Raw genomic sequence first — 25,319 nt, 5'->3', positions numbered from 1 at the left:
CACTATATAACTCTCAGTCTGTGGCTTCCTGCTGCCTCCATTCCCCTCCTCACATCATGTCACTGCCCCTGTCACATGCAGCCCTGTCCTCACTAACACATCCCTCATCTCCTGATATACTCTGTGCTGCTGGGGGACCCTGCTCCTCCCACTATATAACTCTCAGTCTGTGGCTTCCTGCTGCCTCCATTCCCCTCCTCACATCATGTCACTGCCCCTGTCACATGCAGCCCTGTCCTCACTAACACATCCCTCATCTCCTGATATACTCTGTGCTGCTGGGGGACCCTGCTCCTCCCACTATATAACTCTCAGTCTGTGGCTTCCTGCTGCCTCCATTCCCCTCCTCACATCATGTCACTGCCCCTGTCACATGCAGCCCTGTCCTCACTGACACATCCCTCATCTCCTGATATACTCTGTGCTGCTGGGGGACCCTGCTCCTCCCACTATATAACTCTCAGTCTGTGGCTTCCTGCTGCCTCCATTCCCCTCCTCACATCCTGTCACTGCCCCTGTCACATACAGCCCTGTCCTCACTGACACATCCCTCATCTCCTGATATACTCTGTGCTGCTGGGGGACCCTGCTCCTCCCACTATATAACTCTCAGTCTGTGGCTTCCTGCTGCCTCCATTCCCCTCCTCACATCCTGTCACTGCCCCTGTCACATGCAGCCCTGTCCTCACTGACACATCCCTCATCTCCTGATATACTCTGTGCTGCTGGGGACCCTGCTCCTCCCACTATATAACTCTCAGTCTGTGGCTTCCTGCTGCCTCCATTCCCCTCCTCACATCCTGTCACTGCCCCTGTCACATGCAGCCCTGTCCTCACTAACACATCCCTCATCTCCTGATATACTCTGTGCTGCTGGGGGACCCTGCTCCTCCCACTATATAACTCTCAGTCTGTGGCTTCCTGCTGCCTCCATTCCCCTCCTCACATCATGTCACTGCCCCTGTCACATGCAGCCCTGTCCTCACTGACACATCCCTCATCTCCTGATATACTCTGTGCTGCTGTGGATCCTGCTCCTCCCACTATATAACTCTCAGTCTGTGGCTTCCTGCTGCCTCCATTCCCCTCCTCACATCATGTCACTGCCCCTGTCACATGCAGCCCTGTCCTCACTGACACATCCCTCATCTCCTGATATACTCTGTGCTGCTGTGGATCCTGCTCCTCCCACTATATAACTCTCAGTCTGTGGCTTCCTGCTGCCTCCATTCCCCTCCTCACATCCTGTCACTGCCCCTGTCACATGCAGCCCTGTCCTCACTAACACATCCCTCATCTCCTGATATACTCTGTGCTGCTGGGGGACCCTGCTCCTCCCACTATATAACTCTCAGTCTGTGGCTTCCTGCTGCCTCCATTCCCCTCCTCACATCATGTCACTGCCCCTGTCACATGCAGCCCTGTCCTCACTAACACATCCCTCATCTCCTGATATACTCTGTGCTGCTGGGGGACCCTGCTCCTCCCACTATATAACTCTCAGTCTGTGGCTTCCTGCTGCCTCCATTCCCCTCCTCACATCATGTCACTGCCCCTGTCACATGCAGCCCTGTCCTCACTAACACATCCCTCATCTCCTGATATACTCTGTGCTGCTGGGGGACCCTGCTCCTCCCACTATATAACTCTCAGTCTGTGGCTTCCTGCTGCCTCCATTCCCCTCCTCACATCATGTCACTGCCCCTGTCACATGCAGCCCTGTCCTCACTGACACATCCCTCATCTCCTGATATACTCTGTGCTGCTGGGGGACCCTGCTCCTCCCACTATATAACTCTCAGTCTGCGACTTCCTGCTGCCTCCATTCCCCTCCTCACATCATATCACTGTCCCTGTCACATGCAGCCCTGTCCTCACTAACACATCACTCATCTCCTGATATACTCTGTGCTGCTGGGGACCCTGCTCCTCCCACTATATAAATCTCAGTCTGTGGCTTCCTGCTGCCTCCATTCCCCTCCTCACATCCTGTCACTGCCCCTGTCACATGCAGCCCTGTCCTCACTAACACATCACTCATCTCCTGATATACTCTGTGCTGCTGGGGACCCTGCTCCTCCCACTATATAAATCTCAGTCTGTGACTTCCTGCTGCCTCCATTCCCCTCCTCACATCATATCACTGTCCCTGTCACATGCAGCCCTGTCCTCACTAACACATCACTCATCTCCTGATATACTCTGTGCTGCTGGGGACCCTGCTCCTCCCACTATATAACTCTCAGTCTGTGGCTTCCTGCTGCCTCCATTCCCCTCCTCACATCCTGTCACTGCCCCTGTCACATACAGCCCTGTCCTCACTGACACATCCCTCATCTCCTGATATACTCTGTGCTGCTGGGGGACCCTGCTCCTCCCACTATATAACTCTCAGTCTGTGGCTTCCTGCTGCCTCCATTCCCCTCCTCACATCATGTCACTGCCCCTGTCACATGCAGCCCTGTCCTCACTAACACATCCCTCATCTCCTGATATACTCTGTGCTGCTGGGGACCCTGCTCCTCCCACTATATAACTCTCAGTCTGTGGCTTCCTGCTGCCTCCATTCCCCTCCTCACATCCTGTCACTGCCCCTGTCACATGCAGCCCTGTCCTCACTGACACATCCCTCATCTCCTGATATACTCTGTGCTGCTGGGGACCCTGCTCCTCCCACTATATAACTCTCAGTCTGTGGCTTCCTGCTGCCTCCATTCCCCTCCTCACATCCTGTCACTGCCCCTGTCACATACAGCCCTGTCCTCACTGACACATCCCTCATCTCCTGATATACTCTGTGCTGCTGGGGGACCCTGCTCCTCCCACTATATAACTCTCAGTCTGTGGCTTCCTGCTGCCTCCATTCCCCTCCTCACATCATGTCACTGCCCCTGTCACATGCAGCCCTGTCCTCACTAACACATCCCTCATCTCCTGATATACTCTGTGCTGCTGGGGACCCTGCTCCTCCCACTATATAACTCTCAGTCTGTGGCTTCCTGCTGCCTCCATTCCCCTCCTCACATCATGTCACTGCCCCTGTCACATGCAGCCCTGTCCTCACTGACACATCCCTCATCTCCTGATATACTCTGTGCTGCTGGGGACCCTGCTCCTCCCACTATATAACTCTCAGTCTGTGGCTTCCTGCTGCCTCCATTCCCCTCCTCACATCCTGTCACTGCCCCTGTCACATGCAGCCCTGTCCTCACTAACACATCACTCATCTCCTGATATACTCTGTGCTGCTGGGGACCCTGCTCCTCCCACTATATAAATCTCAGTCTGTGACTTCCTGCTGCCTCCATTCCCCTCCTCACATCATATCACTGTCCCTGTCACATGCAGCCCTGTCCTCACTAACACATCACTCATCTCCTGATATACTCTGTGCTGCTGGGGACCCTGCTCCTCCCACTATATAACTCTCAGTCTGTGGCTTCCTGCTGCCTCCATTCCCCTCCTCACATCCTGTCACTGCCCCTGTCACATACAGCCCTGTCCTCACTGACACATCCCTCATCTCCTGATATACTCTGTGCTGCTGGGGGACCCTGCTCCTCCCACTATATAACTCTCAGTCTGTGGCTTCCTGCTGCCTCCATTCCCCTCCTCACATCATGTCACTGCCCCTGTCACATGCAGCCCTGTCCTCACTAACACATCCCTCATCTCCTGATATACTCTGTGCTGCTGGGGACCCTGCTCCTCCCACTATATAACTCTCAGTCTGTGGCTTCCTGCTGCCTCCATTCCCCTCCTCACATCCTGTCACTGCCCCTGTCACATGCAGCCCTGTCCTCACTGACACATCCCTCATCTCCTGATATACTCTGTGCTGCTGGGGGACCCTGCTCCTCCCACTATATAACTCTCAGTCTGTGGCTTCCTGCTGCCTCCATTCCCCTCCTCACATCATGTCACTGCCCCTGTCACATGCAGCCCTGTCCTCAGTAACACATCACTAATCTCCTGATATACTCTGTGCTGCTGGGGACCCTGCTCCTCCCACTATATAACTCTCAGTCTGTGGCTTCCTGCTGCCTCCATTCCCCTCCTCACATCATGTCACTGCCCCTGTCACATGCAGCCCTGTCCTCACTAACACATCACTCATCTCCTGATATACTCTGTGCTGCTGGGGACCCTGCTCCTCCCACTATATAACTCTCAGTCTGTGGCTTCCTGCTGCCTCCATTCCCCTCCTCACATCATGTCACTGCCCCTGTCACATGCAGCCCTGTCCTCACTAACACATCACTCATCTCCTGATATACTCTGTGCTGCTGGGGACCCTGCTCCTACCACTATATAACTCTCAGCCTGTTGCTTCCTGCTGCCTCCATTCCCCTCCTCACATCATGTCACTGCCCCTGTCACATGCAGCCTTGTCCTCACTAACACATCCCTCATCTCCTGATATACTCTGTGCTGCTGGGGACCCTGCTCCTACCACTATATAACTCTCAGTCTGTGGCTTCCTGCTGCCTCCATTCCCCTCCTCACATCATGTCACTGCCCCTGTCACATGCAGCCCTGTCCTCACTAACACATCACTCATCTCCTGATATACTCTGTGCTGCTGGGGACCCTGCTCCTCCCACTATATAACTCTCAGTCTGTGACTTCCTGCTGCCTCCATTCCCCTCCTCACATCATGTCACTGCCCCTGTCACATGCAGCCTTGTCCTCACTAACACATCCCTCATCTCCTGATATACTCTGTGCTGCTGGGGACCCTGCTCCTCCCACTATATAACTCTCAGTCTGTGGCTTCCTGCTGCCTCCATTCCCCTCCTCACATCCTGTCACTGCCCCTGTCACATGCAGCCCTGTCCTCACTGACACATCCCTCATCTCCTGATATACTCTGTGCTGCTGGGGACCCTGCTCCTACCACTATATAACTCTCAGCCTGTTGCTTCCTGCTGCCTCCATTCCCCTCCTCACATCCTGTCACTGCCCCTGTCACATGCAGCCCTGTCCTCACTAACACATCACTCATCTCCTGATATACTCTGTGCTGCTGGGGACCCTGCTCCTCCCACTATATAACTCTCAGTCTGTGTCTTCCTGCTGCCTCCATTCCCCTCCTCACATCATGTCACTGCCCCTGTCACATGCAGCCCTGTCCTCACTGACACATCCCTCATCTCCTGATATACTCTGTGCTGCTGGGGACCCTGCTCCTCCCACTATATAACTCTCAGTCTGTGGCTTCCTGCTGCCTCCATTCCCCTCCTCACATCCTGTCACTGCCCCTGTCACATGCAGCCCTGTCCTCACTAACACATCACTCATCTCCTGATATACTCTGTGCTGCTGGGGACCCTGCTCCTCCCACTATATAAATCTCAGTCTGTGACTTCCTGCTGCCTCCATTCCCCTCCTCACATCATATCACTGTCCCTGTCACATGCAGCCCTGTCCTCACTAACACATCACTCATCTCCTGATATACTCTGTGCTGCTGGGGACCCTGCTCCTCCCACTATATAACTCTCAGTCTGTGGCTTCCTGCTGCCTCCATTCCCCTCCTCACATCCTGTCACTGCCCCTGTCACATACAGCCCTGTCCTCACTGACACATCCCTCATCTCCTGATATACTCTGTGCTGCTGGGGGACCCTGCTCCTCCCACTATATAACTCTCAGTCTGTGGCTTCCTGCTGCCTCCATTCCCCTCCTCACATCATGTCACTGCCCCTGTCACATGCAGCCCTGTCCTCACTAACACATCCCTCATCTCCTGATATACTCTGTGCTGCTGGGGACCCTGCTCCTCCCACTATATAACTCTCAGTCTGTGGCTTCCTGCTGCCTCCATTCCCCTCCTCACATCCTGTCACTGCCCCTGTCACATGCAGCCCTGTCCTCACTGACACATCCCTCATCTCCTGATATACTCTGTGCTGCTGGGGGACCCTGCTCCTCCCACTATATAACTCTCAGTCTGTGGCTTCCTGCTGCCTCCATTCCCCTCCTCACATCATGTCACTGCCCCTGTCACATGCAGCCCTGTCCTCAGTAACACATCACTAATCTCCTGATATACTCTGTGCTGCTGGGGACCCTGCTCCTCCCACTATATAACTCTCAGTCTGTGGCTTCCTGCTGCCTCCATTCCCCTCCTCACATCATGTCACTGCCCCTGTCACATGCAGCCCTGTCCTCACTAACACATCACTCATCTCCTGATATACTCTGTGCTGCTGGGGACCCTGCTCCTCCCACTATATAACTCTCAGTCTGTGGCTTCCTGCTGCCTCCATTCCCCTCCTCACATCATGTCACTGCCCCTGTCACATGCAGCCCTGTCCTCACTAACACATCACTCATCTCCTGATATACTCTGTGCTGCTGGGGACCCTGCTCCTACCACTATATAACTCTCAGCCTGTTGCTTCCTGCTGCCTCCATTCCCCTCCTCACATCCTGTCACTGCCCCTGTCACATGCAGCCTTGTCCTCACTAACACATCCCTCATCTCCTGATATACTCTGTGCTGCTGGGGACCCTGCTCCTACCACTATATAACTCTCAGTCTGTGGCTTCCTGCTGCCTCCATTCCCCTCCTCACATCATGTCACTGCCCCTGTCACATGCAGCCCTGTCCTCACTAACACATCACTCATCTCCTGATATACTCTGTGCTGCTGGGGACCCTGCTCCTCCCACTATATAACTCTCAGTCTGTGGCTTCCTGCTGCCTCCATTCCCCTCCTCACATCCTGTCACTGCCCCTGTCACATGCAGCCCTGTCCTCACTAACACATCACTCATCTCCTGATATACTCTGTGCTGCTGGGGACCCTGCTCCTCCCACTATATAACTCTCAGTCTGTGTCTTCCTGCTGCCTCCATTCCCCTCCTCACATCATGTCACTGCCCCTGTCACATGCAGCCCTGTCCTCACTAACACATCCCTCATCTCCTGATATACTCTGTGCTGCTGGGGACCCTGCTCCTCCCACTATATAACTCTCAGTCTGTGGCTTCCTGCTGCCTCCATTCCCCTCCTCACATCCTGTCACTGCCCCTGTCACATGCAGCCCTGTCCTCACTGACACATCCCTCATCTCCTGATATACTCTGTGCTGCTGGGGACCCTGCTCCTACCACTATATAACTCTCAGCCTGTTGCTTCCTGCTGCCTCCATTCCCCTCCTCACATCCTGTCACTGCCCCTGTCACATGCAGCCCTGTCCTCACTAACACATCACTCATCTCCTGATATACTCTGTGCTGCTGGGGACCCTGCTCCTCCCACTATATAACTCTCAGTCTGTGTCTTCCTGCTGCCTCCATTCCCCTCCTCACATCATGTCACTGCCCCTGTCACATGCAGCCCTGTCCTCACTGACACATCCCTCATCTCCTGATATACTCTGTGCTGCTGGGGACCCTGCTCCTCCCACTATATAACTCTCAGTCTGTGGCTTCCTGCTGCCTCCATTCCCCTCCTCACATCCTGTCACTGCCCCTGTCACATGCAGCCCTGTCCTCACTAACACATCACTCATCTCCTGATATACTCTGTGCTGCTGGGGACCCTGCTCCTCCCACTATATAAATCTCAGTCTGTGACTTCCTGCTGCCTCCATTCCCCTCCTCACATCATATCACTGTCCCTGTCACATGCAGCCCTGTCCTCACTAACACATCACTCATCTCCTGATATACTCTGTGCTGCTGGGGACCCTGCTCCTCCCACTATATAACTCTCAGTCTGTGGCTTCCTGCTGCCTCCATTCCCCTCCTCACATCCTGTCACTGCCCCTGTCACATACAGCCCTGTCCTCACTGACACATCCCTCATCTCCTGATATACTCTGTGCTGCTGGGGGACCCTGCTCCTCCCACTATATAACTCTCAGTCTGTGGCTTCCTGCTGCCTCCATTCCCCTCCTCACATCATGTCACTGCCCCTGTCACATGCAGCCCTGTCCTCACTAACACATCCCTCATCTCCTGATATACTCTGTGCTGCTGGGGACCCTGCTCCTCCCACTATATAACTCTCAGTCTGTGGCTTCCTGCTGCCTCCATTCCCCTCCTCACATCCTGTCACTGCCCCTGTCACATGCAGCCCTGTCCTCACTGACACATCCCTCATCTCCTGATATACTCTGTGCTGCTGGGGGACCCTGCTCCTCCCACTATATAACTCTCAGTCTGTGGCTTCCTGCTGCCTCCATTCCCCTCCTCACATCATGTCACTGCCCCTGTCACATGCAGCCCTGTCCTCAGTAACACATCACTAATCTCCTGATATACTCTGTGCTGCTGGGGACCCTGCTCCTCCCACTATATAACTCTCAGTCTGTGGCTTCCTGCTGCCTCCATTCCCCTCCTCACATCATGTCACTGCCCCTGTCACATGCAGCCCTGTCCTCACTAACACATCACTCATCTCCTGATATACTCTGTGCTGCTGGGGACCCTGCTCCTCCCACTATATAACTCTCAGTCTGTGGCTTCCTGCTGCCTCCATTCCCCTCCTCACATCATGTCACTGCCCCTGTCACATGCAGCCCTGTCCTCACTAACACATCACTCATCTCCTGATATACTCTGTGCTGCTGGGGACCCTGCTCCTACCACTATATAACTCTCAGCCTGTTGCTTCCTGCTGCCTCCATTCCCCTCCTCACATCCTGTCACTGCCCCTGTCACATGCAGCCTTGTCCTCACTAACACATCCCTCATCTCCTGATATACTCTGTGCTGCTGGGGACCCTGCTCCTACCACTATATAACTCTCAGTCTGTGGCTTCCTGCTGCCTCCATTCCCCTCCTCACATCATGTCACTGCCCCTGTCACATGCAGCCCTGTCCTCACTAACACATCACTCATCTCCTGATATACTCTGTGCTGCTGGGGACCCTGCTCCTCCCACTATATAACTCTCAGTCTGTGGCTTCCTGCTGCCTCCATTCCCCTCCTCACATCCTGTCACTGCCCCTGTCACATGCAGCCCTGTCCTCACTAACACATCACTCATCTCCTGATATACTCTGTGCTGCTGGGGACCCTGCTCCTCCCACTATATAACTCTCAGTCTGTGGCTTCCTGCTGCCTCCATTCCCCTCCTCACATCATGTCACTGCCCCTGTCACATGCAGCCCTGTCCTCACTAACACATCACTCATCTCCTGATATACTCTGTGCTGCTGGGGACCCTGCTCCTCCCACTATATAACTCTCAGTCTGTGGCTTCCTGCTGCCTCCATTCCCCTCCTCACATCATGTCACTGCCCCTGTCACATGCAGCCCTGTCCTCACTAACACATCACTCATCTCCTGATATACTCTGTGCTGCTGGGGACCCTGCTCCTACCACTATATAACTCTCAGCCTGTTGCTTCCTGCTGCCTCCATTCCCCTCCTCACATCCTGTCACTGCCCCTGTCACATGCAGCCTTGTCCTCACTAACACATCCCTCATCTCCTGATATACTCTGTGCTGCTGGGGACCCTGCTCCTACCACTATATAACTCTCAGTCTGTGGCTTCCTGCTGCCTCCATTCCCCTCCTCACATCATGTCACTGCCCCTGTCACATGCAGCCCTGTCCTCACTAACACATCACTCATCTCCTGATATACTCTGTGCTGCTGGGGACCCTGCTCCTCCCACTATATAACTCTCAGTCTGTGGCTTCCTGCTGCCTCCATTCCCCTCCTCACATCCTGTCACTGCCCCTGTCACATGCAGCCCTGTCCTCACTAACACATCACTCATCTCCTGATATACTCTGTGCTGCTGGGGACCCTGCTCCTCCCACTATATAACTCTCAGTCTGTGTCTTCCTGCTGCCTCCATTCCCCTCCTCACATCATGTCACTGTCCCTGTCACATGCAGCCCTGACAAGTCCCTCCCTCATAATTTCAGGTGCCAAAATTGGTTAAAATGACTGGAAATAATGTTATTGGTGATAATAATACTGGAGTCCAAAATACTTAATTAATTTTAACAGTTTTTTTTTAATCATTTTCTTTAAAAAAAATCCAAAACCGAAGTAAAACATTTCAGGGTGGTTTTGCTAAAACCAAAACACAGGGGTCTGTGCACATCTGTAATATTAACAAGTGGACTGTAGGGATGGCCATCGATTACTATGTACAGATGAAAATGATTTTCCCATCGATGGTGGAGGTCCGATGTTTCTCCGCCATGGATGGCACAGATGTGGCGATGTTCTTTTTTTAAAAATTATTATTATTATTATTATTTTAGTGTAGACTGCATAGCAAGCCCCCCACACACACACCCCACGTTGTACTGCATAGCCTCGCCCTTTTCACTGATTGGCCAATTGCAGTAGTGATGTCCATCAATTGGTCCAAACCATCAATGGTGTTCTGCCATAAAGTACTGTTGGCACCATCGATGGTGAACCCTGCGATGGCCATACCTAGAACCCTTGACTGTCACACTGATGTCTTGAAATAATATGCGCTACTGTGAACATTCTGATGATCTGATTGGCTACAGGTTGTTCAGCGTATCAAAAACTCAGGCGAACGCAGCATAAATAAGGGGGACCCATTTTTTGTGCTTAAAAGTTTAGCTAGAACAGATGATCAGGGAGTATAGGGGGCCTGTGTCCCTATACATCCCATATACAGGCACCAGTACACCGTATACTGCCATACAGAATACAGCCAGAACGCGGTGCGGCTGGTGGGAGAGACGACAGACATATATCAGCGAGAGGGATATAATGGCCTATTAGTAAGCCGATATATGGAGATGCACGTGTGCAGCCGGCCATGACCGTGGAAAATAAATATGTGCGGATTAATAACAGAGCGATAATAGGAGAGGAGGCCGTAATACGGGAGACAGGCCAGGAGGCAGAATAATGGAGGCCCATCCAAGCAGAACACTTTGTAAGTAGCTGATAAGGGGAGAGGGGTGAGTGGGGCAGGAGGGCTGCTGAATGTCATTCTCTCAGTACAGGAGAGGAGAAGGGCAATGTTAGTGTCGCCATGGGCAGGTTATACGCCATGGCATCCGCATAATACCAGCATCTGCATGCCAGGGGGGGTGACAGAGAGCCTGTGAGCCCGGGCACCTATGGCATGATGGCTGTATATAAAGTATAGTGATTGTCATGGAGATGAGAAACGCAGGCTCGGTGTATTCCCTTAGTGTATCCTCTTACACACGGCTGTAGTGACCCCTATAGGTCTGTACGCTGCTGGCAGCCAGTTATAGGAGTAATGAGCGTTCATTCCCATCGCAGTCAGCTCTACTGCAGATAAAGGAGCCTGATCAGCCATACAATTATTATTATTATTATTACTCTAAATGACCCTCTATAAATACTCTCATTGTGGGCGTGTCTGGTTTTACACGCCTCTTTATTATCCGTGGGATTAAAACCACATGGAATCCAGCGCATAAGATATTACATCTATTTATAATAATGTGAAAAGTTTATTTAATTGGAAAATATGCAACAAAACACTGGGCCTGATTCAGAGGCGCTCGCTATCTGCGAGCGCTCGCTCTGAACCAGAGCGGATTCCAGGCCGCTCGCATAGCTGTGGGTGACCACCCACAGCTTTTGCAAGCAGCCTGGCGATGGTTGCGATCATCGGGCTTGCGACGAGACCCTTGTGGTAGGGTCTCGGTTCCCTCAAGCCCGAGTTAACTTCCTGCTCTAATAGAGCAGGAAGTTCACTACTGACATCACGAATTATGTCAGTAGTGCCGCCCACAAACGGCAGGCGTTCCTTCGGGAACGCCTCCGTTTGTCCAGCCACCCCCCCCACCCCGCCTACAAAATGGGGCGAGCTGTCGATCAGCATCGGCAGCCGCCCTGTTTTGTAGCGAGCCCCGGAGCGAGTGAAGTTCTCACTCACTCTGGGGCTCACACACACGCATTGCGCACACCACGCATGCGCACTGGCCGACCATTGACCCGCTTACGAGCGCTATGAGCTCACGAGCGGGTCTGAACCAGGCCCACTGTCCGAGGGTCACCTATGAGTTTCGTTACCCTCTTCTGTGACATCATGAGAATTGTCCCTGTATTCATTTACTGTAGTGAGCACTTGAGCATCAAAATGGCGACGACTGCGCGGTGGGAGGTGGGAATTGAAGCGTCCCTTCCTGAATGTAAGCGGGAACCATATAGCGCCTGATTCTTTCTCCATAAGACGAGGTTTGTGTTTGCAGGATGTGATACTATAATGAACATAAGGGAAACGTTCCGGTTTAGTGGGTGTCAGCGGAACATTTGTTACCCTGTAAATTGTGTTAAGGTTTCGGTGATGTAGCGTCGCCTGGACACATTTTGTCCATTCAGATACATTTTGTTCTGTGAACCTGATTTATAGGTCGGCATAGATCGTATCGATGGAACTTCAATATTGTATCAGAAAATAATGATATAGCTGTAGTCAGCTCAGCAGGTGATCAGACGTCACCATTTATAGGACTTTGGGCCTGATTCAGCAAGCAACGGAAGAGAGAGAACGCATAGGGCGAGCCGATGTTTGCAATCTGCGCATGCATCGCGCGTGTGCGAACAGGTTGCGGAATACGGCAAGGGCTCTCTCGGGAGTACACAGGGAGCCCGCAGAACGCACAGTGCGAGCCGATGTTTGTGATCTGTGCATGCGTCGCATTGCACGTGCGCAAACAGGTTGCGGAGTACGGTAAGGGCTCTCTCGGAGTACGCAGGGAGCCCGCAGAGACCTCCAATGTTGATTGACAGGAAGTGCCGTTTGTGGGTGGTGACAGGGGGGTGGTCGGCAGGACGCAGGTGTGCCTGTGCTTTCGCTCACGCCATTACAGGGGTGTGCGCATAAATTAATCGCTGCCGCACGTAGCCGGGCGCCTTTCTGCGTGTAGGAATCTCTCAAGTCCTGCGGCAGGGTCAGGTCTACCCTTAGCTTACACGCAGCGTCAATGGCGCTCGATGTTCCCGATGTTTACACTGTCAGTCACGGCATGGGTGGGCGGCTTTATGTTTTGCTGGGTTTCTGCTTCTTGTGCTGCGGTCTTCGTGCGTATACATTGATTAGCATATTCTCGCAGCGGCTGGGTGTGTGCGTCTGCCAGCGTATATCTGCAGTTCTATTACCGACTGCAAATGTTGTCAGCTATAAGCCGATTCTAAACAGCTGATGTGTCTGTGTGTCTGGGGGTCGGTTATGGTAAGTCGACAACCAATGTCGCCATGTTCATAATGATGTTTACCATGGTGACATTCTCATACCTCCCAATGTTGAGCGGGACAGTCCCATGTTTCGTTGACTGTCCCGCTGTCCAACCGCGGTCCAAAGTGTCCCGCGGGGGAAGAAAGTGGGGGGGGAGAGCCGGAACGCTCAGTCTCTCTCTGCTATGCAGAGCAGCAGGGGGAGAGGGGCCGTCGGGTCAGTGTGCAGGATGAGCCTAGGGGCAGTATAGCATCTCCGGGAGTGCTGGTCATGCCGCATAATGATGAAATGGGGACGTGCAGCACGGCCACGCCCCTTCCCTGTGAGGCCACGCCACTTTTCAGGCTGGTGCGTCTGCGGTGCGAGCTGGGTCCCTATTTACAAGTTCTAAATGTTGGGGGGGGTATGCATTCATAATGTAGACGGTGATGGAATGTGTACATGTCAGATTGTCGACACATCATCCCTAGTGACCCAACGGTGAATTACCTGTTCCCGATGGCTACAGCGGCACCAGGTCCTGGCGGTCATGTGACTGTGATTTCCAGGTCAGACCTCCAACCCTCCGCGGTACGTGTATAGATTGAGGACCAGTGGCATGTACTGTACATATATAATTGGTGCTGAATGAAGAGGGGTCACACCTCACGGAATCGGTATGATTCACCGCCGGCCGCATGGCTGGCTGTCCAAATCCCGGCAGCCCGACAGAGGAGGAAATCCCGATCGTCCCCAGGTAAGTATAAACTAACCTAATTTAACCCCCTAACCCTCCTTTATGGTGCCTAACCCTAACCTCACCCCTTCCCCGCCGCCTAAACCTGAGTCCCCCGGGGGGGGAGCCTAACTCTAAACTCCCCTCTAAGAGGCCCATTTATTAACGATCAGGGCATCCAGTACCGCCCATGATCGCACTGCAAAATGCGATCATAGCGGCCGAATGTATGATCCGGCACATGCAGAAAAGGAGCCCGTTCCTGAATGTGGCCGCAGACTGAACATGAGCGGCGCCCATTGCCGGCGGAGGGATCTGGGAGATTCCTCCGCCGGCTGAAATGCGGGAAGTCCCCATAGACTACAGCGGCTAACGCCATCTTCAGATAGCGTCAGCTGCTGGGGCCAATATCGGGAATGCGTTGGTACATTTGGCAGCATCGCATCCCCCACAGAAACCTATGGGGGAGGCGGCTGCGGGCGGCAATGGAGGGATCGCAGCAGGTATCGGAGATACAGTACAAGCTGCTGTCCCTCCTTCATACATCCGGGGGATACTTAGTATTTGAGGTAAACCCCCGAAAACAGGTGTTTTTGGGGAATTTACCTCAAATTCCCTTTGATAAATGGGCCCCTTAGTGCCTAAACCTAACCCCCCCTTCCCCGCCATCTAAACCTAAATCCCCCGGGGGGGGGGTGCCTAAACCTAACCCTCCCTCCCCCTAGCCTAACTGTAACCTCCCAGGGGGGTGCCTAACCCTAATTCCCCCCCCGGGAGCCCTAAACCTAACCCTACCCCCCCGCGGCTATTTGTGCCCGGCCTTCCTTTGATTGGGCGTCTGTCATTTAACCCTCGCCGGGATTAAGTAGTCTAGAAGCCGGCGGTCGGCATTCTTAAACGTATACCCACCTCAAGCCCTGCACCTATTGCTATTACCGTGTAGCCACCAGCGTCATTTTTCATTACCTCCAAAATCCCAAAACACAAACCCAACGCATTCGTACAAGTAGTTTATATTCATTCTCCATAAGCAGCCGGGGACCTGGCAGCAGTTGGTCATACCCGAGCGTGTGGGCACCAGAGGACAGCTCGGAGAGACCCACATTTTACCCTGGGAGAACCGGGCGGCTGGTGTGGAGTCACCGGCAACTTCTGTGATCCTTTTTCAAAAACATATTTAATGTCTGGTGTTTCTTATGCTCCCGTGTTTTCTATATTCGCTGAAATACAATAACGTACCCGTGTAACCCAATGACCTGAAACAACCCAGACTGGTCAGCGGTCCCGACTTTTCGGGCCTGTCCCAGATTGAAAAGAAATTATATTTCCTCTGGATATTTCTGCCCCTGGAAGCGACTTATTCTCCTGATTCTACATAGAGGATGCCATTGTTACCACCTCTTCCTATTCTCTAAGCTTCGTAAATTAATATTTATTGACGAGGAATAACTAAAAGGCGAAGAAACCCCCCGTACACACTGAGAGATATCACACAGTGGTACTGAGCCATCCAATCAGACATGAAAGTTGTTGTTTGAATTAATGTTCCAGTTGTTTCAATATTGAAATTGGATTTTTCTTGGAGACGGAACAATAGAGCCTTAATTTGGGAGCCCTGTAATGTACGCTTAGGAGTATTGGACTAATCAGCACATAAGTAATTAGCTCTGCGTTGATTCTATAAATTGGATAGCTGCAATGGACATTGTAAGTTAATTAAAGGCCAGGTCTGTAATGTCCACCGAGTAAAGAAGCTCCCGTCTCTCTCTCTTTCTAGCTCCAGCGCAAAATTTCCCAAGCCCGAAGAACGGCACGGAGGCGAGAGGGAACGCCATCTACACGGAGCTGTGGTTTATACTCCTCATGGCCCTGATAGGTTTAGTGCTGCTGGCCATTTTCCTTTCACTTATATTGCAGAGGAAGCTGACAAAACAGCCGTACCCGAGGGAACGGCCGCAATTAGTTCCTGTCCAGCAAAGGATGTCTCCGGCCGGGGCGTACACGCAGAACGACACTTACACGGTATGTACATATAGCACATTTCAGGGGCTGCTGTAGTGCGATATCTGCCCTAATTCCGCACTGCGTCTGCTCTGCAAATGGGCGTGCGCAGGAAAGAGTGAGGCTGGGTCCTGAGCAGGTCAGTCACATCTGTACATACTAGTGAAGGACGTAACGGGGCGTTCCGTGAGGGTGTGTTTACGAAGTTGCCGGCTCAGCAGAGGTGAACGGAAGCGTAAAATACGCCGTTTGCAGACGCGCTTTGCTCTTAGTATAGGGCTGCTGCAATTGCGTATTATTAATGATGGCGGGTAACAAAACAAGTGTATGGATAACGGCAAATATGCACATTCAGTTCCGTGCAGTGAAGGTGCGCCCGAATTTGCGTTCAGCTCTGCACTAGAATACAGCGTGCTAATCACCTGCAGGCGGTGGAGGCGGCCATTTTGTGGGTTGAATCTCATTATTATGATCTCTCCCTGCTGCTGTTTTTTTATGTTTTTATTCTAATTATTATTTTATTTATTGGTTATGTAACTTATTATAGTGTATTTGGTTTTTACACAGGTTGTGTATATACATCTTTTGTACACTATTCACAGACCGCACCAAGCGCTACTGCTTTCTTTGCTCTATTTAGGAGACTGCAGACTATTCATTGACTAGGAATCCAATACATCGATGAGGAAAGAGGCACAAACTGCCTCATGCCTCAGTGATGTCACTAGTTCCCAGTGAATTTATAGACTGAATAGAATAATCCCACAAAATGACTGTCTGCGTTCAGTTTAGACGACAAGTCTACAGAAAGGGGCCTATTTCTAAAGCTAAACATTGCTGTCAATCATCTCAAAATGGGCGGATTTTATAGTATCGTGGCTACGTCACCATGGGATAGCTCAGAAGCTGTCAGCGCCATCTGCGTGTTCCCCATGTTCCCGATAAGTAGTTCCCGTAGCTTTCTATAGGGACTGTAAGAGTGGGCACTTTACCAAGCTCTGATAAGCTTAGCTTTAGATGGCGCTGGCCATTATAATCTACGCCCTACAAGGCTGCATTGGTGGATCCGCGTGCGCCATTGTGCCATAGGCAACTCAGGTCTGACCGGGCAGCAAAGTCATACAGTAGCCTAAACTATCACTTTACTCTTTGGGAGTATCAGAGTCACTGTCCTTGATTCAGACCCGGACGCTATGCTGCGCTCTCTCGCATTGAGCGATTTTTCGCATTCTGCGCACGCGTATGAGTCGCAATGCGTGTGCGCGAACCAGCCAGTGCGATGGGAAAGTGCTCGCCCGTAGCCCGCAGTCGGGCCGCTTATTTGAGTGACAGATAGCGCCGTTTGTGGGTGGTAACAGGGGAAGGTGATTGTAAACGGGGGTGTGGATGTGCGAATGCAGATGTGCCCGACCGTCAAAACGGCGTTTAATGGGTGTGCATAATTAGCAAAGTAGCGTCATTACACACGTGACTGGGTTGTATTTTAGCGTGAACTGCTCGCAATGTTGTGGTGGGAAAAGGCTACTACAAGCGCTGCGAGCAGCTCCGATGGCTCTCCATGTTCCCGACTAATCCTACAACTGTCGGAGATGACGTGTGTTGCGAGTGGCACAGGGGCGTCTTTATACAGGTGCGAGCGCATAGTGCGGCCGCTCGCTATTACTTAGTGGGCGACTTTACGCCACGCAGTGCAAGCAAAAGATTTAAATAGCCGGCCTCTTTTAGCCAGCGAGTGGCCGCAAATAGCGTCCGGCTCTGAATCAGGCCCTCTGTACAAATGGGGACACAATCATTTATTATTGCTGTGATATGCGACTATAAGAAACGATAGGTTATGAGGGAGATTTGCAACTCTACGTAAATCGCTTCCAAAAACAACACCTGACCTGGTTTGTGCATCGCTGAGGAGACGCTGTAATCGCAGGGTAGTGGTTTCTAGTGGTGATGTGGCAGAATCGGAACAAACGTCATCTCCATGTAAGGGTCCTATAGCCAAAGCTAATACACCTCCCTGCCGGCCTGTTCTATAATGGGGGGCTGGGCCGCTGTCTACAAGGACACCAGCATTCTGAGAATAGAGCTACCTAATATAATATTGCTTTTCGCACTTACTTTGTCCTGGAGCCAATCAATGAGATGATGATATTGATGCTGGTACTTCTTACAGTGCAAACCTCTCACACAGCAGCTTTACTAATTGTTAGGGCTAAGTCTAAACCTGATACCCAACCAAAAACTGATACAGGGTCAAGCGCTACATCCCCCGTTGTCTGCCGCAGTGCGACAATGTTCTCCTGGCAGTACGGAGAAGCGCACCTGTGCGGGAACACGTAGAGCATCGCCGGACAGCGGCAGACAACCGGGAATCTGCGGATCAGATAGAGCCCCCGACCCACGGGAGTAATAGGCTAAATTTATATTATGGAATAGTTCCAGGGCTTCAGGTGGGCTCAGGTTTAGTACTCAGGGCCTGATTCAGACCCGGTCGCGAGCGCTGAGCGCTCACAACCGGGTCGATGTTTGCCCACCGGGCATGCGCACGACAGAGCCGGCTCTGTTGTGCGCATGCGTGAGACCCGGCTAGCGATGAGTGCTCCATCGCTCCGGGTCTCACACCAAAGGGGGCGAGCTGTTGATGGTGACTGACAGCTCGCCCCGTTTGGTAGGGGGGTGGCTTCACAAACGGAGGCGTTCCCAAGCGAACGCCTGCCGTTTGTGAGCGGCCCCACTGACATCACCAGCTCTATTAGAGCCAGAAGCTCTCTGAGGCTTGCGGCCTACCACAAGGGTCTCGTTGCAAGCCCATCGCGACCATCAACCTGGCCGCTCGCTATAGGTGTGGGTGGTCATCCACAGCTATGCGAGCGGTCAGGAGGCCGCTTCGAAAAAAATAAAACCGCCCTGATTCAGAGCGTCCGCCTCTGAATCAGGCCCTCAGGCCTTTTCCCTATATATGTTGTGCTGTATCTACATTAGGAGTTTCTGCCGCTGTTCTCTTTCCTACTCTTTCAGTCTCTTTTCTTCCTGTCTCCTAATCTGTCTTTACACCTAGAGTCAGTCTCTGTCTGCTATGCCACAGCCCGTCCTGCAAGGCCCAGTTACTCCAGTCTCTAATCCACCTTATTGTCCTGAAAACATCCCTGAAAAGGTAAGAAAACCTAGGAAATCGAGTACAGCGTATACAGCACTGATTCTAAAACCTCTCACACATAATCCCCAACATGTCATGTTTTCTGAATTTCCCCATGGGAGACTTTATGGAATACTTACTCAGCCACTTTAATATGCAAACACTTAATCTAATGAGAACTCATAAGACCTCTTCCTTTAAAAGCTGCATTGTAATTAGTCTGTTTAGTGCAACAATCTTGGAGAGAGATAAAGTGGAGAAAAATGACAGAAGCTGAAGGGTTAATACTTTAACTCTCTCCAAGATTTAATAAATGTCCCCCCTTCATCTTAAGACATTTAGGCCCTGATTCAGAGCCGGACGCTCTGACCAGAGCGCTCGCTCTGAATCAGGGCCCACCTCCATAACTATGGAGCGTCCTCCTGGACGCTCGTATAGCTGTGGGTCGACCATCGCGACCATCGCCAGTGCGAGCAGAAGCCTGCGGTTGAGTTTCTCAACCGCAAGGCCTGGAGTGATTTTGGCTCTATCAGAGCCAAAATCACTCCCACTGACATCACTAGTGATGTCAGTGGGGCCGGCTTCTGACGGTAGGCGTTCCCTTGGGAGCGCCCAGGCACACCCCCGACACGCCCACCAAAGGGGGCGTGCTGTCAATCAACATTGACAGCACGCCCCCTTTGATCAGACACAACGAGCAAAGGAAAGTCCTTCGCTCGTCGCGTCTCGTGCATGCGCACGACGGAGCTCCCTCCGTCGTGCACATGCGCAGTGCACACCATCGACCCACTTGCGAGCGGACAGCCGCTCGCGAGTGGGTCTGAATGAGGCCCTTAGTTTTTAACCATATCATTTGGAGGTTGCTCACTTTATAGGGTGGAGGGTTTGGGTCAGTTTTGTGTAAGGCCCTTGAGTACTACTTTCTATTTATCAATGCTTAATTCTCTAGTACAGGTAAAGGACCATTATTCAGAAGGTTTAGAAGCCCAGACAATATAAAAAGGCAGCTTACTGCTGTGTGGTAATAATGTCAGGGACGGGATGTAGTTACTGTATGAGCGGCCATCGCTCTCAATACCGACATACAAATCCCGACAAGGAACTTACGATAGGCGTCGAAATACCAACGCCTATCTTAATCCTGACACCGGAACGCCAAACCGAAGGATGTAAGTTTGGGTAGCCCTTAGCGTCAGCCGTAAGGTGGAGGGTTAGGTTTAGGGACTGCAAGAAAGAGTTGGGTTATTTTTTTTTTTTTTTTGGGGGGGGGGGGTTAGAGTTAGGCACCCCTGGGTGAGGTTAGGGGTAGGCACTAGGGGGGGAGGTTGGGGTTAGGCACCACTAAGGGAGGGTTAGGGAGTACTTACCTGGCCTGTCGGGATCTTCTGCCTTCGGGCTGACAGCGTCGGGATATTCAGCTGCCGGGACTTTATACCCATTCCTCAGGGACACAGATACAATAAATATATATGGTCACTATGAGAAGCACTGAAGTTAATAAAGTGTGTGAATGTGTGTGTATATGTATGTGTGTGTGTGTGTGAATGTGTGCGTATGGGGTAATGTGGGTAACTTCTATAAATAACGGTGTTATTCTTTAGGAACAATGCTTCAATTTACATTACAGATCATAGATCCCATAAATATTGTTTCTAAACTTTAAGCAGCAACTGTGGGCACCAAGTGCTAGTATATGCCCCCTTGTAAGTGCTGGTATATACCACCCTATAAGTGCTGGTATAAAGCTGAACTACAGAAATGGGTCCCAAGGCCCAGACCAAGAAACTGCTGTGAGCACACGGAAATGTCTGTAGGTCAGACCCAGAGAAAACTAAAGTACGTACAGACAGCGAAGCTTGAACACAATTTATATGGTCCTGAGAGGTCACGTTGCTGAGAAGGAAAGAATATTGCCTGCAAAATGGGCCTAGATCATGCAAAGATCTATTCTGGATCAGACATCCCTCATCAAATACACTATAGGAAGGTCCTTCAGATCCAGAAGGCAGATAGGTGAGAGGCCGTTACCATTGAGTCTACATCACCAGTAGGTAGAAAGCCTAAATCCACGATGCGTAAGAAAACATGTACTGTAATTCCATAAGAAGGAGGAGGAAATCTATATATGAAAAACTACTTGTCCAAGTCATGATTTGGGAAGCGGAAAAGAATATGAAGGACCAGGCGTGGAAATATGGTCAGGAGATCTTTAATCTACAAACAAATTCTGATGATTGTGTTGTTTTCATCAAGTGCGGTCAAGGAAAAAGAACGAGGTCCTATCAAAAGAGAATCTTCCAGCAGATATGGATGATAGATGAATATTTTCCAGGATTTAATGAACCAAAGGGAAAAGCAGACATAACAGGAAAAATACAGACATAACAGTCCCATTCAGCGCAATTCTGGTCATTTAGTAGAGGGGATTGTTCAGGAGGAGGTTGGACCTTTTACCGCAAGAACAATGAGGTCAATTCTCAACCTGGGTCTTTGAGGAAAGTGGAGGCATTTCCTCTACATTATAGTAATAAGTACTTGATTCCTGGTAGATTCCTGAACAGAGAATCCAGAACAGATGATCTTGAAATATAAGAAAGGCTGCTGGAAGCTCTACTCGGAGAGACTTTAGTTGGCATTGAAAATAATATTCAATTAGTTCAACTGATTTCTACCAAAAAAGATTTGCTGTGGAAATAATTAACAAGCTGAGGTTTGTGGGTCTCCAAACTCTCTTCTGATGGGCCAGTTCTGCTCCTCAGAGCCGCTCTCTCCCCAGTACTCTGTACTCGTTACTAGTTAGCCAGAAATGGACCCTATACAGTAAGAATCCTGAGCTGTTGCTTCTTTAATATTCTGACTGATGCAGGTGACCAATTATTTAGCATCTGAGTTTCCAAAATTAGCTCCACACAGGAGAAGGAGAAATTAGGGAAATCAGAGTTATCTCTGTCACTCGGTGCGTAGAGAAAAGCATCAGTTAGTAAAGTAATGCAAAATAACCTTCTAAACATTCAGTCAATAATCGTAGTTATATAAAGATGGTCGCATAGCAGTGCTTTACACGCCTCTGATGAAGTTGTAAGTGAACCACAATGAAACGTGTCAGTTGCGTTTAATTGGGACAAGTGGACCTTACATCTACTAAATCACAGTCAATCCTTGTAATATTCAGCCAACGGTTCTATTCACATCAGGGTACAAGTTTCAACCAGCCGCACCAAAGCGCTTAGGGGATCATTGTCTAAGTGTGAAGATGGCATTTGGTAACGGAACTCCACATTAATATGAGCGGCCTGTTAATATCTTCATCCTGGGCTGGATTTCTCATGTTAGGATTGCCACCCCCACAGTATATGGAGTATGTCCTAGGGTAGGACTGTGCGGCCTTACTGCTAATTACAGCACTACATAAGTAAGAGCTACATAATACTATCTTCAATTTGCACCTGAGTGTTATCTAGCTCCTGGCATAGTCCCAGGTGATTTGTAAAACATTTTATGCATAAGGTTTAAATATTTTTTAATATTGTCGCTATTATTCTTTGTTTAGAATAAACGTTTTATCATGAAGTTCAGATTCCCGTATTTGTCCAATAGTGTATTTGCCTAGATATTTAGGTATACAGTTGTACCTGTATAGCGCTGTCACTACTTTGTACTATTTACCTATATCCATACCTCCCAACTGTCCCCCTTCCAGCGGGACAGTCCCGTTTTTTTGGGACTGTCCCGTCCGCGGACTGCAGTGTCCCGCGGTCGGGGGGAAGTTGGGGAAAGCACAAACCGCTGCCCTGCATAGCAGAGTTTGTGCAGGAGAACAGATGCCCTGCGCATGCGCACGGCATCTGTTCTCTTCTGTGGGGGCTGCCCAGCATCTCGGAGAGTGCTGGGCACGCCCCCAAAGTGACGAAAATGGGGGGAAGCCGCGAGGCTCCACCCCCTTTTCAATTGGACCCGCCCCATTTCAGGAAGCCACGCCCCCTTTCCGGGCGCGCACAGCGTCCCTCCTCCCAACATTGAAATGTTGGGAGGTATGTATATCTGCTTGGAGAGGGGCTAGTTCTAGCTGCTCTATTTGGAGAAGGAACTCCAGGAGCACCTACAGGGCACGTTTCTCAGTACCTGACCTCCATTACTTCTCCACGACATACTGCAAATGTCAACTAAGTAACCGTGTTCCTTCCCTTTTATCACTCAGAGCGATCTTGTGGCCGATGTATCTGGTACATCAAATCGCATCATGTTAAAAAGTTACATAATGCACTTGGAGGTAGAGTCATGGATCGGGCGTGTGCCGTGTTTTACTTTGCATGGACTGTCTGTCGCATGACCTGGTTGATTTCTTTCTAATTCTTTTACACCTAATGTAACGTACACCAATACCGGGGATTGCTGAGTAATTAATGAAGACGTGCTCCACCGCCAATGCAAACAGACTTGAAATTAAGGAACGCACAATGCATCAAGTCATGGCAGCTTTGCGATCACAAATTAGTTTACTGCCCCAAGATTTCCACACACGACGGAGTTTTTGATTCACTGTTAGTTATTGCATGATATACTCGGATTGGGATTAGTTATAAATTAGAGTGTGAACAGCAGATAGCAGAACATCGCGGACAAAGTAAACCCCTCATTTTTCTAGACTTCTACACAACCTGCGGCCTTTAATCTTAAGAGGTTGTTGTGACGTAGACTGAAACCTCTTCACCATGAAAGTTGTAGTCACGTCAGCACGTCTGAGAAGCTATAAGCTAAACCAGTGGTTCTTAAGCTCGGTCCTCAGGACCCCAAACAGTGCATGTTTTCCAGGTCACCTAGCAGGTGCACAGGTGTACTCATTACTCACTGACACATTTTAAAAGATCCACAGTTGGAGCTAATTATTTCACTTGCGATTCTGTGAGGAGACCTGGAAAACATGCACGGTTTGGGGTCCTGAGGACCGAGTTTGAGAACCTGTGAGCTAAACAATCAGTGCATGTAACAGTGCTTTGTCTTTCATGTATGGAGAATAAAATATGTTATGTTATTTTTAAATTATACAGATTTGTGATCGCTGTGGACAACCAGGGGGCCAAATTCACATTTAGTAAATTTGTCCCCATTTAGTAGAGATTTTTGAAACCGTGTCAATAGTTTTAAGTACCATTCCACAAGGGACCATCGGCGCCCCTGACCAGACTCCAGTTTTTGTCTTACAGACACCAGTAAAAGGAGACTGTAGTTATTGGTTACACGGGTGAAATGTTAATAAAAGTTACAATGAACTATAATTGGATAGAGGAAGTAAGTGCCGAGGTCTATAGGACTTGAGGCTGTAAGAGCCTATCACTACGGTCATCTCCATGCCTATGCATGTTACGGGATGTAGTTTGGAAACCGACGGCCTAAATCCCAACCGCCGGCTTCCAGACGTTCGAATCCCGGCGTGGTACTAATGACAGGCGTCTAAATCCAGACGCCTGTCATTAACCAGACGCCGGAAGACCGACGCCCGGCATCCCGATCGAAGTGATGCCGGGCGTGGACAGCTGCAGGGGGGGGGAGGGTTAGGTTTAGGGCTCCCGGGGGGTGGGGGAAACTTAGGGTTAGGCACCCCCCTGGGAGGTTAGGATTAGGCTAGGGGAAGGGAGGGTTAGGCACCCCCCCATGGGACTTAGGTTTAGGCGGCGCAGAAGGGGGGGTTAGGTTTAGGCAATTAGAGGGGGGATTAGGGTTAGGCACTTGGGAGGGAGGCTAGGGTTGGGGGGGGAATTAGGTTAGTGATATTTACCTTAGGGATGATCAGGATTTTCACCCTTGCCGCTGTTGGGATTTGAACCGCCGGACTCGCGTCCGGTGGTAAAACCTACTACACCCGCATGTTACATGTTAATTCCATGATGTGCGCACATGACTAACAACTTATCATGCATGGAAGGTCTCATTGTGCTGTGCTAACCCCTATTGCACGTGCTACATAAATCTAATTCTCTACATTATAATCACATCGCAGTTTCTGCTAACGTTGGGACCTTGTTTCTCTTCTCAGGGAACGTCGGATATAAGGATCTCGGGAATGGAGACTCTCACGAGCCAAAACACCACAGTCCTTAGGAAGACGAACCAAAGTCAGATCAGCCGCAGCTTCTCCCAGAATTCCCTGTACCGCAGCGCCAGTCAGCTCATCGCTTCCCATGATAAGAAGTCCATAGCAGATGGCTCCATATGGGATATTCCAGGACATGACAGCGGAATGGTAAGTGTGAGGCTTCGGTGGAGACCTCGAGAGGAACTCCTCTTTTATAATGGGA

General features: G+C 50.8%; 1 protein-coding gene across 1 annotated transcript in view; it reads left to right on the top strand.

Annotated features, from left to right (window-relative positions):
* The window catches only part of LOC148443016 (usherin-like), a 166,081-nt gene that overhangs the window by 138,170 nt on the left and 2,592 nt on the right, over positions 1–25,319 (top strand). The window contains exons 7-9 of the mRNA XM_088463389.1: positions 15,670–15,914; positions 18,946–19,041; positions 25,058–25,264. Of these exons, the coding sequence (XP_088319515.1) occupies positions 15,670–15,914; positions 18,946–19,041; positions 25,058–25,264 (548 nt within the window). The remainder of the gene's footprint in view (positions 1–15,669; positions 15,915–18,945; positions 19,042–25,057; positions 25,265–25,319) is intronic.

This window comes from Taudactylus pleione, unplaced genomic scaffold (assembly GCF_031769625.1).
Source record: "Taudactylus pleione unplaced genomic scaffold, aTauple2 ptg001352l, whole genome shotgun sequence".
Taxonomy (NCBI): Eukaryota; Metazoa; Chordata; class Amphibia; order Anura; family Myobatrachidae; genus Taudactylus; species Taudactylus pleione.
Note: the sequence above shows the minus strand (reverse complement) of the source record. Positions and strands in the feature narration are given on the sequence as shown.